General features: G+C 42.8%; 1 protein-coding gene across 4 annotated transcripts in view; it reads right to left on the minus strand.

Moving 5' to 3' along the window:
• Positions 1-16900, minus strand: part of ptbp2a (polypyrimidine tract binding protein 2a) — an 85233-nt gene that overhangs the window by 48665 nt on the left and 19668 nt on the right. For all 4 annotated transcript variants that reach the window (XM_060829946.1, XM_060829943.1, XM_060829942.1 and 1 more), the window contains 2 exons: positions 13380-13552; positions 2858-3001 (listed from right to left, as the gene is read on the minus strand). In XM_060829946.1, the coding sequence (XP_060685929.1) occupies positions 2858-3001; positions 13380-13552 (317 nt within the window). The remainder of the gene's footprint in view (positions 1-2857; positions 3002-13379; positions 13553-16900) is intronic.

The following is a 16900-nucleotide window of genomic DNA, read 5'->3' on the forward strand; positions in this document are numbered from 1 at the left end:
GGTGATGTAACCACAATTGTGACTTTCACCTTGGTTACGGAGAGAGATAGGTGCGTGCAACAGGGTGGGTTTTACAATGGGGGGGGGGGGGGGGGAGGGAGGGTGGGAGAGAAGGATAAATACGATGCTGCAAGAAAGGATCTGAGGAGCATAAGTTGGGAGCATAGGCTGTCAGGGAAGGATGTCATTGAAATGTGGAACTTTTTCAAGGAACAGATACGACGTGTCCTTGATACGTACATACCTGTCAGGCAGGAAAGAGATGGTCGTGTGAGGGAACCTTGGTTGACGAGGGAGGTTGAATGTGTTGTAAGGAGGAAGAAGGAGGCTTACATAAGGTTGAGGAAACAAGGTTCAGACAGAGCGTTGGAGGGATACAGGATAGCCAGGAGGGAGCTGAAGAAAGGGATTAGGAAAGCTAAGAGAGGGCATGAAATATCTTTGGCAGTAGGATCAAGGATAAACCCAAGGCCTTTTATGCGTATGTGAGAAACATGAGAATGACGAGAACAGGGGTAGGTCCGATCAAGGACAATAGTGGGAGACTGTGTATTGAGTCGGAAGAGATAGGAGAGGTCTTGAATGAGTACTTTTCTTCAGTATTTACAAATGAGAGGGACCGTATTGTTGAAGAGGAGTATGAAACAGACTGGTAAGCTAGAGGAGATACTTGTTAGGAAGGAAGATGTGTTGGGCATTTTGAAAAACTTGAGGATAGACAAGTCCCCCTGGCCTGACGGGATATATCCTAGGATTATGTGGGAAGCAAGAGAGAAAATTGCAGAGCCATTGGCAATTATCTTTTAGTCTTCACTGTCAACAGGGGTGGTACCAGGGGACTGGAGAGTGGCGAATGTTGTGTCCCTGTTCAAAAAAGGGAATTGGGATAACCGAGAATTACAGACCAGTTAGTCCTACTTCGGTGGTAGGCAAAGTAATGGAAAGGGTACGGAGGGATAGGATTTGAGTGTATCCGGAAAGACACTGCTTGATTAGGGACAGCTAGAACGGATTTGAGAGGGGTAGGTCTTGCCTTACAAGTCTTAGTAACTTCTTTGAGAGGTGACCAAGCATGTGGATGAGGGTAGAGCAGTGGATGTAGTGTACATGGATTTTAGTAAGGTATGTGATAAGGTTCCCCAAGGTAGGCTTATGCGGAAAGTCAGGAAGCAAGGGATAGTGGGAAATTTGGCCAGTTGGATAGAGAACTGGCTAACTGGTCGAAGTCAGAGAGTGGTGGTAGATGGTAAATATTCAGCCTGGAGCCCAGTTACAAGTGGAGTTCCGCAGGGATCAGTTCTGGGTCCGCTGCTATTTGTAATTTTTATTAATGACTTGGAAGAGGGAGTCAAAGGGTGGGTCAGTAAACTTGCAGACGATACAAAGATTGGTGGAGTTGTGGATAGTGAGGAGGGCTGTTGTCGGCTGCAAAGGGACTTAGATATGATGCAGAGCTGGGCTGAGGAGTGGCACATGGAGTTCAACCCTGTCAAGTGTGAGGTTGTACATTTTGGAAGGACAAATAAGGCGGCGGAATACAGGGTTAATGGTAGGGTTCTTAGTAAGGTGGAGGAGCAGAGGGATCTTGGGGTCTATGTTCATAGCTCTTTGAAAGTTGCCACTCAGGTGGATAGAGCTTGTAAGACGACCTATGGTGTATTAGCATTCATTAGCAGAAGGATTGAATTCAAGAGTCGAGAGGTGATGTTGCAGCTGTACAGGACCTTGGTAAGGCCACATTTGGAGTACTGTGTGCAGTTCTGATCGCCTCACTTTAGGAAAGATATGGAGCTTTGGAGAGGGTGCAGAGGAGATTTACCAGGATGTTGCCTGGAATGGAGAATAGGTCGTACGAGGATAGGTTAGTGTGCTAGGCCTTTTCTCATTGGAACGGCAAAGGATAAGGGGTGACTTGATAGAGGTTTATAAGATGATCAGAGGAATAGATAGAGTAGACAGTCAGAGACTTTTTCCCCGGGTACAACAATATGTTACAAGGGGACATAAATTTAAGGTGATGGGTGGAAGGTATTGGTGGGGGGGGGGGGGGAATATCGGGTAGGTTCTTTACCCAGAGAGTGGTGGGGGCATGGAATGCACTGCCTGTGGGAGTGGCAGAGTCAGAATCATTGGTGACCTTTAAGCTGCAATTGGATGGGTACGTGGATAAGTACTTAAGCTAGGACAAATGTTCGGCACAACTTCGTGGGCCGAAGGGCCTGTTCTGTGCTGCATTGTTCTATGTTCTAACTTTACCGAGTGACCATTGAGCTTTACTGTTCTGAGTTTGCCAAAGACCTGGGTGCACTCTTACTAGTGTAAAGTTAGCTTACATTAATACAGCGAATACTAAGAGAGAGAAGTGGCATGTAAGCTTTTATTACAAGATGACTGGAGTAAAAGAATGGGAATGCTTATTGGCGTTTTGGGCTTTGGTGAGACCTGGACTATTGTGCAGAAGATTTGGTCTCTATATCAAAATATAGACAAACGTACCATGGGGGAGTTCAGTAAAATTTCCCTAGATTGGTTTTAGGATGAAAGACATCCTATGATGAGGCTGCATTAATTGGGCCTATGCTGTCTGGAGTTTAGAAGAACCTGGTGTGATCTGTGATTTATACATTAACCTGGACTGAACGTTTGAATAAAGGCACACTAAAAACAGGAAAACAACATTAATTTCTTGTGCATTATATGCAATCAAACCTAAAGTAATTTACATGCAAATTTGTGAATAGAAGCATGAGATAAAACAATCACAGCCGACCCAGGACTCAAATTCATAATTCCAAATAAAGAAACACGAGTCCTGAGTACGAAAATGTAACACTCCCAAAATGAACCAAACAATAACCTGGTTTAAAGCATCATCTGTCTTCAACTCTTTATGGTTGGAGTACTGAATATAGATAGGCTGATTCCGAAGGTGAGGTGTTACTGCAGTGTAGTAATTCACCATGGTGATGGCTGCCTCTTCGGAAGCCATTTCCAAGAAAGCCTGGAAAAAAAATATAAAGGAATCAAAAACAGCAAGTACAACTTTTTTTTTTAAATGGCATTTCAAACATTTAGATAGTGTGATAAGATCAAGTCATTAAGTAACACCTGATGCATAGCTGAGTATTTTTGTTTTTTAATTACAAACTGCCAATGTATGCGCATCTTAAATGAATGAGTGTTTCTTTAGTTGCATGCTTCAATTTCTTCAGGTGGTTAACTCAATCTTCCAATGAAACAACTAACATTTTTCACACTCGTTATCCTGGCATTTAACCAGTCCTTATTTTTTCTTTACTACCGATCAAAGCTAGACAAAGAAGAAACGCCTAAAATAACTCCTCTTGCAACATGTATGAGGTGAGGGAAGCCTTTAGCGTCCCTGCTGATTACACTTGCAAGAAGTGCACCCATCTCCAGCTCCTCCAAGCCCGTGTTAGGGAACTGGAGCTGGAGTTGGATGAACTGCGGATCATTCGGGAGGCAGAGGAGGTCATAGATCGGAGCTTTAGGGAAGTAGTTACTCCGATAGTTACAGACAGATGGGTGACAGTGAGGGGGAGTGGGGGGAAGCAGACAGTGCAGGGACCCCCTGCGGTCATTCCCCTCAAGAACAAGTATACCGTTTTGGATACTTGTGGGGGGGATGACTTACCAGGGGCAAGCAACGAGGTTCAGGCCTCTGGCACGGAGTCTGGCCCCGTTGCTCAGAAGGGAAGGGTGGAGAAAGGTAGAGCGATAGTTCTTGGGGACTCAATAGTGAGGGGTACAGATAGGCGGTTTTGTGGGGGCGACAGAGACTCACGATTGGTATGTTGCCTCCCAGGTGCAAGGGTACGTGATGTCTCTGATCGTGTTTTCCGGGTCCTTAAGGGGGAGGGGGAGCAGCCCCAGATCGTGGTCCACGTTGGCACCAACGATATAGGTAGGAAGAGGGGTGAGGATGTCAGGCAGGCTTTCAAGGAGCTAGGTTGGAAGCTCAGAGTTAGAACAAACAGAGTTGTTGTCTCTGGTTTGTTACCCGTGCCACGTGATAGAGAGTCGAGGAACAGGGAGAGAGAGCAGTTAAACGCGTGGCTACAGGGTTGGTGCAGGAGGGAGGGATTCCGGTTTCTGGACAACTGGGGTTCTTTCTGGGGAAGGTGGGACCTCTATAAAAAGGATGGTCTACACCTGAACCTGAGGGGCACCAGTATCCTTGGGGGGAGGTTTGCTAGTGCTCTTTGGGAGGGTTTAAACTAACTCCGCCGGGGCATGGGAACCTGGACTGTAGCTTTAGGGTACAGGACCTGGAGTGTAGGGAGGTTATGAACAAGGCAGCAATCTCGAAGGAGGGTGCCTGTAAACAGAAGGGTGGCTTGAAGTGTGTATACTTCAATGCCAGAAGTATAAGGAATAAGGTAGGTGAACTTGCAGCGTGGGTTGGTACCTGGGACTTCGATGTTGTGGCCATTACAGAGACGTGGGTAGAACAGGGGCAAGAATGGCTGTTGCAGGTTCCAGGGTTTAAATGTTTTAGTAGGGTCAGACATGGGGGTAAAAGAGGGGGAGGTGTGGCATTACTTGTCAAGGATAGTATTACAGCGGTGGCAAGGACGATGGAGGAAGACTTGCCATCTGAGGTAGTTTGGGCTGAGGTTAGAAATAGGAAAGGTGAGGTCACCCTGTTAGGTGTTTTCTACAGGCCTCCTAATAGTCCGAGAGAAGTAGAGGATAGTATTGCGAGCATGATTCAGGAGAAGAGTGAAAGTAGCAGGGTGGTTGTTATGGGGGACTTTAACTTCCCAGATATTGACTGGGAAAGCTATAGCTCGAGGTCGTTAGATGGGTTGGTGTTTGTCCAATGTGTTCAGGAGGGTTTCCTGACACAATATGTAGACAGGCCAACAAGAGGTGAGGCTATACTGGATTTGGTTCTAGGTAATGAACCAGGCCAGTTGTTAGACTTGGAGGTAGGTGAGCACTTCGGGGACAGTGACCACAACTCGGTGACTTTTACTTTAGTGATGGAGAGGGATAAGTGTGCACTGCAGGGCAAGAGTTATAGCTGGGGGCAGGGAAATTATGATGCGGTGAGGCATGACTTAGGATGCGTGGATTGGAAAAACAGGCTTCAAGAGAAGAATACTAATGATATGTGGAGATTGTTCAAGGAACAGCTACTGAGTGTCCTTGATAAGTATGTACCAGTCAGGCATGGAGTTAAGGGTCTTGTGAGGGAGCCGTGGTTTAATAAGGAATTGGAATCCCTTGTGAAAGGGAAGGCGGCGGCATATGTAAAGATGAGGCGTGAAGGTTCAGTTGGGGCGATAGAGAGTTATAAGGTAGCCAGGAAGGATCTAAAGAGAGAGCTAAGAGCAGCGAGGAGGGGACATGAAAAGTCCTTAGCTGGTAGGATTAGGGAAAATCCAAAGGCTTTCTATAGGTATGTCAGGAATAAAAGGATGACTAGGGTAGGTATCGGTCCAGTCAAGGGTAGTAGTGGGAAGTTGTGCGTGGAGGCGGAGGAGATTGGAGAGACACTAAATCAATACTTTTCGTCAGTATTCACTCAGGAACAGGACACTGTTGCTGGTGTGAATATTGAGTCACAAGTGATTAGAATGGATGGCATTGAAGTATGTAGGGAAGAGGTTTTGGGAATACTGGAAAGGATGAAAATAGATAAGTCTCCTGGGCCTGATGGCATTTATCCTAGGATCCTCTGGGAAGCAAGGGAGGAGATAGCAGAGCCATTGGCCTGGATTTTTATGTTGTCATTGTCAATGGGAATAGTACCAGAAGACTGGAGGATGGCGAATGTGGTCCCCTTGTTCAAGAAGGGGAGTAGGGATAGCCCAAGTAACTATAGGCCAGTGAGTCTGACTTCTGTGGTGGGCAAAGTCTTAGAGAGAATTGTAAGGGATAAGATTTATGAACATCTGGATAGGAATAACGTGATCAAGGATAGTCAGCATGGTTTTGTGAAGGGCAGGTTGTGCCTCACAAACCTTATTGAGTTCTTTGAGCAGGTGACTAAGGAGGTGGACGAGGGTAAAGCAGTAGATGTTGTGTATATGGATTTTAGTAAGGCGTTCGATAAGGTACCCCATGGTAGGCTAATGCAAAAACTACGGAGGTATGGCATTGAGGGTGCATTAGAGGTTTGGATTAGAAATTGGCTGGCTGGAAGGAGACAGAGGGTAGTAGTTGATGGTATAGGTTCATCTTGGAGTGCAGTTACTAGCGGTGTACCTCAAGGATCTGTTTTGGGACCATTGCTTTTTGTTATCTTTATAAATGATCTAGAGGAAGGGCTTGAAAGCTGGGTGAGTAAGTTTGCGGATGACACGAAAGTCGGTGGAGTTGTGGATAGTGAGGAAGGATGTGGCTGGTTACAGCGGGATATAGACAAGTTGCAAAGCTGGGCAGAAAGGTGGCAAATGGAATTCAATGTAGCTAAATGTGAAGTCATTCACTTTGGTAGGAGTAACAAGAAGATGGATTACTGGGCTAATGGTAGGCTGCTTGGTAGTGTGGATGAGCAGAGGGATCTTGGTCTCCATGTACACAGATCTCTGAAAGTTGCCACCCAGGTAAATAGTGCTGTGAGGAAGGCATATGGTGTACTGGGCTTTATTGGTAGAGGAATTGAGTTCCGGAGTCCTGAGGTCATGTTGCAGTTGTATAAGACTCTGGTGTGGCCTCATCTGGAGTATTGTGTGCAGTTTTGGTCGCCATACTATAGGAAGGATGTGGAGGCATTGGAACGAGTGCAGAGGAGGTTTACCAGGATGTTGCCTGGTATGGTAGGAAAATCGTATGAGGAAAGACTGAGGCACTTGGGGCTGTTCTCATTGGAGAAAAGAAGGTTGAGGGGAGATTTGATAGAGGTGTACAAGATGATTAGGGGTTTAGATAGGGTAGACACTGAGAACCTTTTACCGCTAATGGAGTCAGCTGTTACAAGGGGACACAGCTTTAAATTAAGGGGTGGAAGGTATAGGACAGATGTTAGGGGTAGATTCTTTACGCAGTGGGTTGAGTGTTCATGGAATGCCCTGCCAGTAGCAGTGGTGAACTCTCCCTCTTTATGGTCATTTAAGCGGGCATTGGATAGGCATTTGGAAGTTATTGGGCTAGTGTAGGTTAGGTAGGATTCGGTCGGCGCAACATTGAGGGCCGAAGGGCCTGTACTGCGCTGTATTTTTCTATGTTCTATGTTCTAACTGGAGTGAATAACAGAAGCAAAGTCATTTTACAATATATACCAAGTCAGTGGTGGAAACAGGATGTTGTAGGGAACCCACACACTAGCTAATTACATTAACAAGCTAAAGATCCCTATTCCCAATCCTGCCAGGATTCAGTGGTGCTCAGTGATTGTTCTGAGCTGGCATGGACTTCCTATGCCTTGGGATAGGTGGAAGGAGGTCAAGGTGAGGGTGATAGGCCGGAGTGGGGTGGGGGCGGAGAGGTCAGGAAGAGGATTGCAGGTTAGGAGGGCGGTGCTGAGTTGAGGGAACCGACTGAGACAAGGTGGGGGGAGGGGAAATGAGGAAGCTGGAGAAATCTGGTCCAAATTTTGTTGGTTGGAATGTAGTTCGGAGTCCGTGTGGGATCAGTCGGTTCCTTAGGCAGGTGCTGAGGAAGGAGATGTGGCTGTGGTAACGGGTCTGTTTGAGAACGTTCTCTATTCCTGAGATGCTGCCTAACCTGCTGTGCTTTGACCAGCAACACATTTGCAGCTGTGATCTCCAGCATCTGCAGACCTCATTTTTTACTCTTCCTATGCCTTCCAAAGGCTTCACAGCAAACACAGTCAAAGTTGCCAGTGGCCTCGCAGAGATTCCTTTCCAAAGATGATGCGTGCCCAAAAACAAAATGTAGCACTGGGAAGGGAAAATGCAAACAGCTATCCCATTGTCCTTATATATGACCCTTGCTGGTGATTCCCAATGGATCCTATTTACGCTCTGCTGGAATACCACAAGGGATCATTGACAAAGGCTCCACTTTAAACTGGCAGCACCCCCTGCACCCAGCAGCATTGGCTGTACTGGACAGCTGTTAATTTGATTGACATGGGTTGTGTGGCCGTAGCAGAGTCCCTAAATCCCAGAGAATGCCCAGTGCTAGCCATAACACTATTCCAGCCCCAGGTATGGTAAAATATTATACAGGTAATCAGGTAAAATAAATCACCAATAAGGTAAACTTGGCTAGAACATAATAATAGTATCCTCTCCTGCTCATTTTTTTGATTAGACACTTCAAAATCTTCCAGGCTCAACATCAAGTTCTCAATATCAGACCTTTACCTTGCATGTTTTCGTTGTTCTTGGTTTCACCCAGACAGCAATACATTAGCTCTTTACAAAATCATGTTTCTTTTCTAACACCAGCACCATGCTGTTTGGTTCTGAAAGAACCAATCATTCAGTCTCCGATCTCCAGCTTTTTAGATCTTCCTGTTTGCTTGGCAACCCACTTGTTAAAAATCTGTTACAGGTCATTCTGCTACAATACACGTTAAAGCAAATTCATGATAACCTAATTGATAAACTGGGAACACTGTTTCTAAAACGTTAACTTTTAAAACATGTTGGCTGTAATACTTTTATTGCCAACCCTAAGCACTTCTAAAGTGCAATTTTTCAAGAACGTGGAGTTGCACAAGAATACAATCATGTTATAGAAGAACCATCTGTACATCTCTAACATTTCCAAGTTGTGATAATTGGTCATCAAGCTGAAACACTGACTTGGTTTCTCTTTCTGCTCCGGAATATTACAAACATTTTTTGCTTTTACTTCAGGTTCCCGAAAATATCCACTTCTGTACTGATCCAGATTATTCCTCAAACTAGTCTCGACTCTTGTGATGAAACAGTTACCTATGCCTGTTGCCTCCAGGGTTTACCACTCTCGCACATACACTCAAGAGGTCCACAGCAAAAAAGTGCTTTCAATCCTAGTTTCTGCACCAGACAAAAACCACTTAACTATTTTAATCTCATTTTCCAGCACTTGGTCCATAGCCTTGCATGTCTTGGCATGACAAGTATATATCTAAATACTTAAATGTTTTTCAGGCAGAGAGTTCTAATTCCTACTATCTAGATTACAGTGGTGCTGGAAAAGCACAGCAGGTCAGGCAGCATCCGAGGAGCAGGAAAATGATGTTTTGGGCAAAAGCCCTTCATGAGGCATGGATATGACGACCTGGGGGTTGCAGCCAGAGAGCCTCTCAGATTCTTTTGGAGAGGAGGAGAACTTCAAGGTCGGCATCCTTGCAAGAGGATTCGCAGTAAGGTTAAAATCAACTAGGCTAAAGTGAGGACTGCAGGTGCTGGAAACCAGAGTCTAGCTTAGAGTGTGGCTGGAAAAGCACAGGTCAGGCAGCAGAGAAGCAGGTGAAAAACAGGCAAAAGCCCTTCTCTGGTTTCCAACCTCTAGATTCCCACCACCAATTGAAGAGAAAATGTTTGCTCACATCCTCTAAACCTCCTGACCCTCACCTTATGACCCAGTCACTAATCCCTCCAAATGGAAAGCATTTATTCCTGTCTACCCTGTTATGCCTCAAATTTAATACATCTCAATGCAACCCTCTCAGTCTCTTGTGCTACAAGGGAAAGAATCTCTTCAGCACAAACTCTCCAGCCCAAACAACATCCTAATAAATTCCTTTAGATCCTCCAATGCAATCACATCTCTCTTATAAAGTAGATTCCAGAACTATAGACGCTATTTTAGTTGCAGCCTAAACGTTTAATACAGTCTGGCATAATTTCGCGGCTCTTAAATTCTATGCCTCCGCTAATAAAATTGAGTTTCCCATGTGCCTTCCCCACTATCTTAAGGTACCGGTGGACATATACGCCAAGTTCCCCCAAATCTGTGCGCTTCTCGGGCTTTCATCATACATTTGCTTGAACTTGGGCAGGACAAACAAGGCATCAGCCCAGACTTGTCCAAAATGAATTCCATTTGCAACTGATCAGCTAGTCTATATCCTCCTGTAAATCAAAGGCTACCCTCATCAGGGGTTAATACCACACTAATTCTTGTATCATCCGTGAACTTATTGATCAACATTCCTACATTAAAGTCTAAATAGGTTATACATAAAAGACAGCAAAGTCCATAACATGGATCCTTGTAGAATCCCACTGTGCACAAGGTTCCAGTTACTAAAAGCCTTGGACTGTCACCCTCTGCTTCCTGCCACTCAGTCAATTTTGGATCCAATTAGCCCATTTCTTTGCAGCCCATGGGTTCTTACCTTCGCTAAGAGACTTCCATATGCTACCTTAACAAAAGCCTCGCTGAAACCCAAGTATTACGCTCACCTATATAGCTGGTTATCGCTTCAAAAAATTCAAGTTAGTCAGACACTACTTTGCCTTAAAAACCCATGCTCACTGTTCTTGATTAATTTCTGCCTCTTCAAGCGCAAATTAATTCTGTTCCTCAGCAGCGCTCCCAATAAGTTCCATACCACGGAGGTTAGTCTGAGTGGCCTATAGTTTCCTGGTTTATCACTTGCGCCTATTTTAATAACTGTACAACACTGGCACTTACTAAAAGGGGATCAAAGGTTATAGGGAGAAGGCGGGGGAAAGCAGTTGAGAATCACATCGGCCATGACTGAATGGTGGAGCAGATTCGAATGAGTAGAATTAGACTGTTTGACTCATGTCTTACAGCTGTCCTCCAGTCATGTACACATACGCGTGTACTTGAGGACTGAAAATTACTGCTCGTCTTCTGCCTCCCTGAACAGCCTGGGCACATTTTACCCAGCCCTGGAAATTTATCGACAATTAAGAGCATGAGCCAGAACTTATTCCCTGCCCATGCTAATTCTTTAAGTATATCATAGCCCTTTTGCCTATTCCTAAATGCACACAGTCCCTCTCACTAGTCTCAAAGTTTGTGTTTAAAAAAGGTTAAAATTGTAAAATGGGGGAAAAGCATTGCCATGTCCCTTTTAAAAGGTGGCGTTCCTTTCCATGTTTTGAGATTTAAAAATGAAATGTCTGTAGGTGAGCGACATCATCAAAAGCCAGTTAGTAGGCCCAAGCAGCAATTTTTTAAACCCAGACAACAGTTTAAATTCAGCCCATTAATTTGAAAAGGCATTTGGAGACTAAAGACCAATTGAATTTAAATCTGTTGGCTTTGACGACCTCAAACCAAATCAGATTTAAACAAAGTAATACGTAAATCACAGGTACAAAAAGATGTGGATATTTGAAAATTGGAGAGAGAGAGAGCCACCTTCCATCTGACAAAGAAATATTGGGCTCTCAAGAAATCTCAGCACTTGAAAAACAAAAGCACCACTTATCTATAAAGGTACAAGGTACATTTAGATAATATTCTAACACCAGAAACTGACTGAAGACATTCGGAACAGAAGAATTACACAGAAAGCATCCCTGACAGCAGAATCAGCAGAGACAAAGAGAAGCATTCCAGAGGATCCAATACTGTGAACTTTGAGAGATTAAGTTTTAACTTATTGTTCTTATTAATTGGATCCCATATTATTGAAACAGCATACTAATAGAATTTAATTCACTAAGGGAGTAATTGTTCAGTTTGTTAGGAATTCTGTTATTTGTTCACTGTTAGAGTTAGATAAATAATTTGTTGCTTGTTAACTGCAGAGCAAGTGGAAGAATTTCATTTCATTTAACCACTCCTTTATAACCGTTTGTGGGGGTAAGAGGTAGGTCATACCATTTGGCACACTTTATCAGGTTAAGGGACAATGTGTTCTTTTCTGCGTGTTTCAGTTTTAATTCTCATGAAGGTGTTGACCTCCACTTCGTAACACTAGTGAACGCCAACAGAATAATTCATTTGGAAAAAGTTACCTATATCCCCAGGTTCCAAACACAAATTAAGACTGACTTGTAATTGGCTGCACTTTTTCCCTAGTTATCCTTAAATGTACTTGTACAATAAATTAGGATTTTCCTTAATTTTACCTGCCATTATTATTTCATGTCACCTTATCTTCTCTCAGATTTTCTTTTTAAGTTTCCCCTTGCACATTCTATGCTCGGAGGCTTTTGTTGTTTTAAGCTTTCAGTATCTGCTATAAGCCTATCTAATTTTGGATGTATCTTGATATCCAGAGTTCACAGGATTTGTTGGTCCCACTATCTTTATTGAAAGACATTAGACTTGGACTCTCCCTATTTCTTAGAGTGTGTCCCGCTGCTCTGAGAGATTTGCCTAATGGGATGTATCTGCTCCTAGGCCACTCTGGCCAAATTATAACTGACCATAAGATTTGGCCTTTTCCCAGTTTGAAAGACTTCTACCCATTAAAAACCTGTTGAAGTACTACAGAATTATTGGCAAATGATAGGATATCCAGCATAAATTATTGTTCAGCAATTGACAAGGTTTCTGAAGATTAATCTGATCAGTTAGAAAGGAGGAAATTAGGCCTCACTGAACTGTTGAAGGCATTCACAACAAGGATAGGAAACATGCCCAGACAGTCAAAGTATTATTGCATGGAATGGAAAGAGACAAAAAAATTATTAGCTGCTTCATACTGCTTGTATGCAACCAGATGAACATATCTTTAAATACTGTTTTAACAGTGGTGTTAAAAATGCTGCTTACAAGGCATGTTTAATTTTTAAAAAAACTTTAATAATTATACTGAAATGCAATCAGAACAATTCAATATGGTTCCCACTTACAGAAAGTTAAGGTCTTTCAAGTCCTACCTGACTATATTCCTCAAAGTTAATGAAAACCTACAGCTCATGTTTCCAAGCATGGTCAACCACATTGTACTGCCACTCTTGTCAAGTAGTACTTTCCACCCAGGATATATTTCCTATCTTTTACTCATGGTCCAGATACAGATCAGAACATTAACTATCAGAAACAAGTCACAGACAGTGACTTTGACCCTTTAGATGATCAGCATCATGTGACACCAAGCCATAGATTTGGAAATAAACAGCAGTTACACTGCTGATGTTGAAATTAATGTTCTCCTTTATTTCATAAACCTCTACGATTATCAAGCTCTTTTCACAAATGAGCAAGTGCAAATAATGTTCCACTCAAAGTGCACGGTGGGGTGGGGGGTGGGGGAGAAAGAGAGGGGAACATGTAAATGATGTTAGGCGACGTTAGCACGCATACAGCAAGTTCTCTGTCAAGGCCACCGTCATTTAACATTTGTTTTACTTTAACATAAGTTAATGGGGCCAATATGCTTGCGTGTCACAAGATTTATTTTAACAAAATTACCCAAGCCATCCAACTAGTGGCTATACATTAAAAATAGCTCAACACAGTTAACAGCACTCACATCTGCTTTAAACAAGAGTACACTTGATATTCTAGGTTGTACATACCTGGTTTTTCCCTTTCAACATCAAAATGTTGGTAACCTTGCCAAATGGTAAACCCAAAGCTATGACTTCAGTTTCCGTAACTTCACTAGGCAGCTTCCTGATGTGGAGGACACGAGACGGTGCACCAATCATCTTATCGTCACCTTTAAATTTCTTGCTGTCACTGCCATTAGCTGCAGAACATAAATTCATAATTTGCTAAAATGGAAAACAGTGAAATATCTATCACCACTGAAGAAGTTAATTTAATGAGCAAGTAGAAACTACTAAAATGTAAACTAAATGGAATGAGACTGCTTCACAGCAGCTAATTAGCTGCTTGTACTTGGATCAGATAATGCACACACAAAAAAAAAGTTAGTTAGTTGCTGGTATCTCAGTACTGAACAAAACACTTCTGCAATTCCAGGCTTGGGGGATGAGGATAACCCTTCCAAGCAGTAAATTTTAGTTAATTAACATTTATATACCACTGATGAGAAAAACAAAGATTTGTTTTTTCTCAAAAATATTTTGAGCCATTTGTTGATGAGGCCTGCACCAGTTGATTGCAGCAAAAAACATCAGGAAATCTGTTGTGCTGACTCCTTCCATTATAATTGTCATTTTAATATTGAACTATATACCACCATGTAGTCTGATCAAAGATTTTTTTTAGAAAGCATAATAAAATATTGATCAGACTACATGGTGGTGTATAGTTCCAGTATAAAAATGACAATTATAATGGAAGGAGTCAGCACAACAGATTGCAGCAAAAACATATCAGGAAATCAACTGGTGCCGGCCTCGTCAACTTTTTTTTAAGTTAAACTTCTTTATTGTACAAATTTGTTTCAAAAGAAAGCCATGGTAATCAATATCCAACACTAACATGGTCACTTGCCTCCATCTATAACTGGACATTCACAAGAATAAATTTTAATTCAAAACAATAACAACGTGGTTAACTTTCTCCCAGTCACTTTAAAGGTACGTATGCAGATTTGTTTTCAGTGCATGATGATCAGATTTTTGCATAGATGTTGGGATGACCATGAGAATTAATTTTGTTCATGGGTAAAGAATCACGAAAAGGCTTTTAGCTCCATAGCAACCTCAGTAATTGTGAAAAATGTTAGCAGAGTGAAATTATTCCTCTGGACTCCCAAACAAGGGAGCATAATCCTAATATCAGAGCTTGGTTATTCAGAAGTTTCAGGAAGCATCTTTCACACAAAAATATGGAACTCCATCCTTCTACAAAATATCTGACCTAAATGCATTTTGAAATTTTTAAATGGAGTACCAAGAATTTCATTAGACGGGATACAGAAGCAAAATGAATATTTGAAGTTGCTCTACAAATTAGCTATAACGTAACTTAAAAGGCAAACCAAGCTCAAATGGATGAACAGTCTTTTTCTGTTTTCTCTCTTTTGGCAAAAATAAAGTCAACACCAATGGTGCAATTTTCAGGCAAAGTAACACTTGAGACCAGGTGATATTTGTACTTAACAGGGAGATGCAATTCAGAACCCACTGTGAAGTCTAGATCATGGTTTTTAAAACAACCGATTTTAATTTTCATTGCAAATCACCCTTGAAGATGGTGATGAATTTATTTCTTAAACCGCTGCAGTCGGCTTAGTTAAAAAGGAAAGTTAACATCGTCCCAGAGGAACTCTTTGGGTAGGCCCACAAAGCTAGTGGATACTAAGGGACAGCAATATATTTCAATGTCAGGATGACAACTAACCGGGAGGAAACTTACAGGTAGTGGAAGTCCCTATCCTTATAAATAGTAACGGTGGTGGGTTTTAGAAAGTGTTGTCTCAGTAGCCTTGGTGAATTTCTACAATGTATCTTGTCATAATATCTGTAATGTGACCATGCATCAGTGGTGGGGGAGAAGTGAATGTTTGTGGAGGCGTTATCTTGATGATGCAAGAAGTGTTCTTCGAACTCCACCCATTCAGTCAAGTGGAGAGTATTCCATCACATTCCTGACCCGTCCTGAGGATGGTTGACATACTTTAAAGAATAAGGAGGGGAGTTGCTCACTGCAGGATTTTGCAATTTGTTCTGCTCCCCTCAGCACAGTATTTATATGGCCAGCCTAGTGAGGTTTCTGGTCAAAAGGTAGCCCCCAGAATGTTGATTCAGGAGTTCAGTGATGGTAACGCCATCGAACGTTGAGGGATTATCATTAGATTTTCCCTGAGTGAGGATGGTCAGCACCTGTCATTTTTGTGGGATGAATATTAGACCACAACATACTGCAGCAGAATTAAGCCATTTGGCCCAGTGGGTCTGCTCCACCATACGATCATGGCTGATGTTTCTCAACCCCATTTTCCTATCTCCTTCCATAACCCTTGATCCCTTTACTAATCAAGATCCGATCTTGGTCTTAAATACACTCAGTGACTCAGCCTCCATAACCTTCTGTATCAATAAGCTCCACAGACTAAAAAAGTATCAACCCATCCATCACTTTGCCAAGGATCAAGAGTAGGTGGCAATGGCCAGGTTGAATTTGGCTTGCTTTTAGTGGAGGACACCTACTTAATCTTCCACATTGCCGAACAGATGCCAATATTTTAGTTGCATAATACAGCAGAGCAAGAGGCACAGCTAATTCTGTAACAGCTTACTTTGCAGCAGCTGGCACGCTTTCCAGTATTTTTCACTGAAACAGGGTCAATCACCTAGTCTGATAGTAATGGTGGATTGAAGGATAAACCAACAGATTGAATTACAGTACAATTCTAGTGCTGACAGTACCTCACACTTCTAGTCAAGTTGTTAGATTTGTTTGAAGTCTACACCATTGAATATGATGCTAGTGCTACACAGTATGCTGGCAGTCATCCTCAAATATGACTTCATCTCCCCAAGGGCTGTAAATGGATGACTCTTACTTTCATGGACAGATGCATCTGCATTGGTGAGGATAAGGTCAAGGGTGGGTGGGTAGGCAGGCAAGTAGACTTGGAGGCATGCCAGGCAATCTAATAGGAATGTCCTTCAGGCTTCAATCAGCTCAGTCAGTGGCAATGCTGAACCAGTGACGAACAATGAAGCTCCCAGGGAGAGCAGTCTGCACTTAGTGTCACCTTCGAATGGTACTCAGCACCACTGGGGGTGCTGGCTTGGGATAATGAAGCCAAATATTTGACCTGATAACTCTGGAACCCATGAAATATATAAAGTTCAAAGGCCCAACTGCGATGCCAGCTGATGTTTTCTGGGATATATTCTTAAGGTATAACTCCATGTCAGCAGTTATATCTGGCTATTGTGGGACAACTCAGACAGTGGAATTTGGATCCCAGATGTAAGTAAAGTAGTCCTCAGTATTAATAGGATTGAATTTCCAGTTGTTTCCAGTGAAGTTGGGGTCAGGTAACCCATCAGTTTTCATTCCAGGGACGGGACGGGACGGGGACATATTCAGCCCATAGAGTCCATACTGACCCTCCAAATAGCATCCCAACCAGACCTACCCTCTTACCCTATATCTCTATAATTCTGAATTT

Source organism: Hemiscyllium ocellatum, chromosome 9 (genome assembly GCF_020745735.1).
Source record: "Hemiscyllium ocellatum isolate sHemOce1 chromosome 9, sHemOce1.pat.X.cur, whole genome shotgun sequence".
NCBI classification, from domain to species: Eukaryota; Metazoa; Chordata; class Chondrichthyes; order Orectolobiformes; family Hemiscylliidae; genus Hemiscyllium; species Hemiscyllium ocellatum.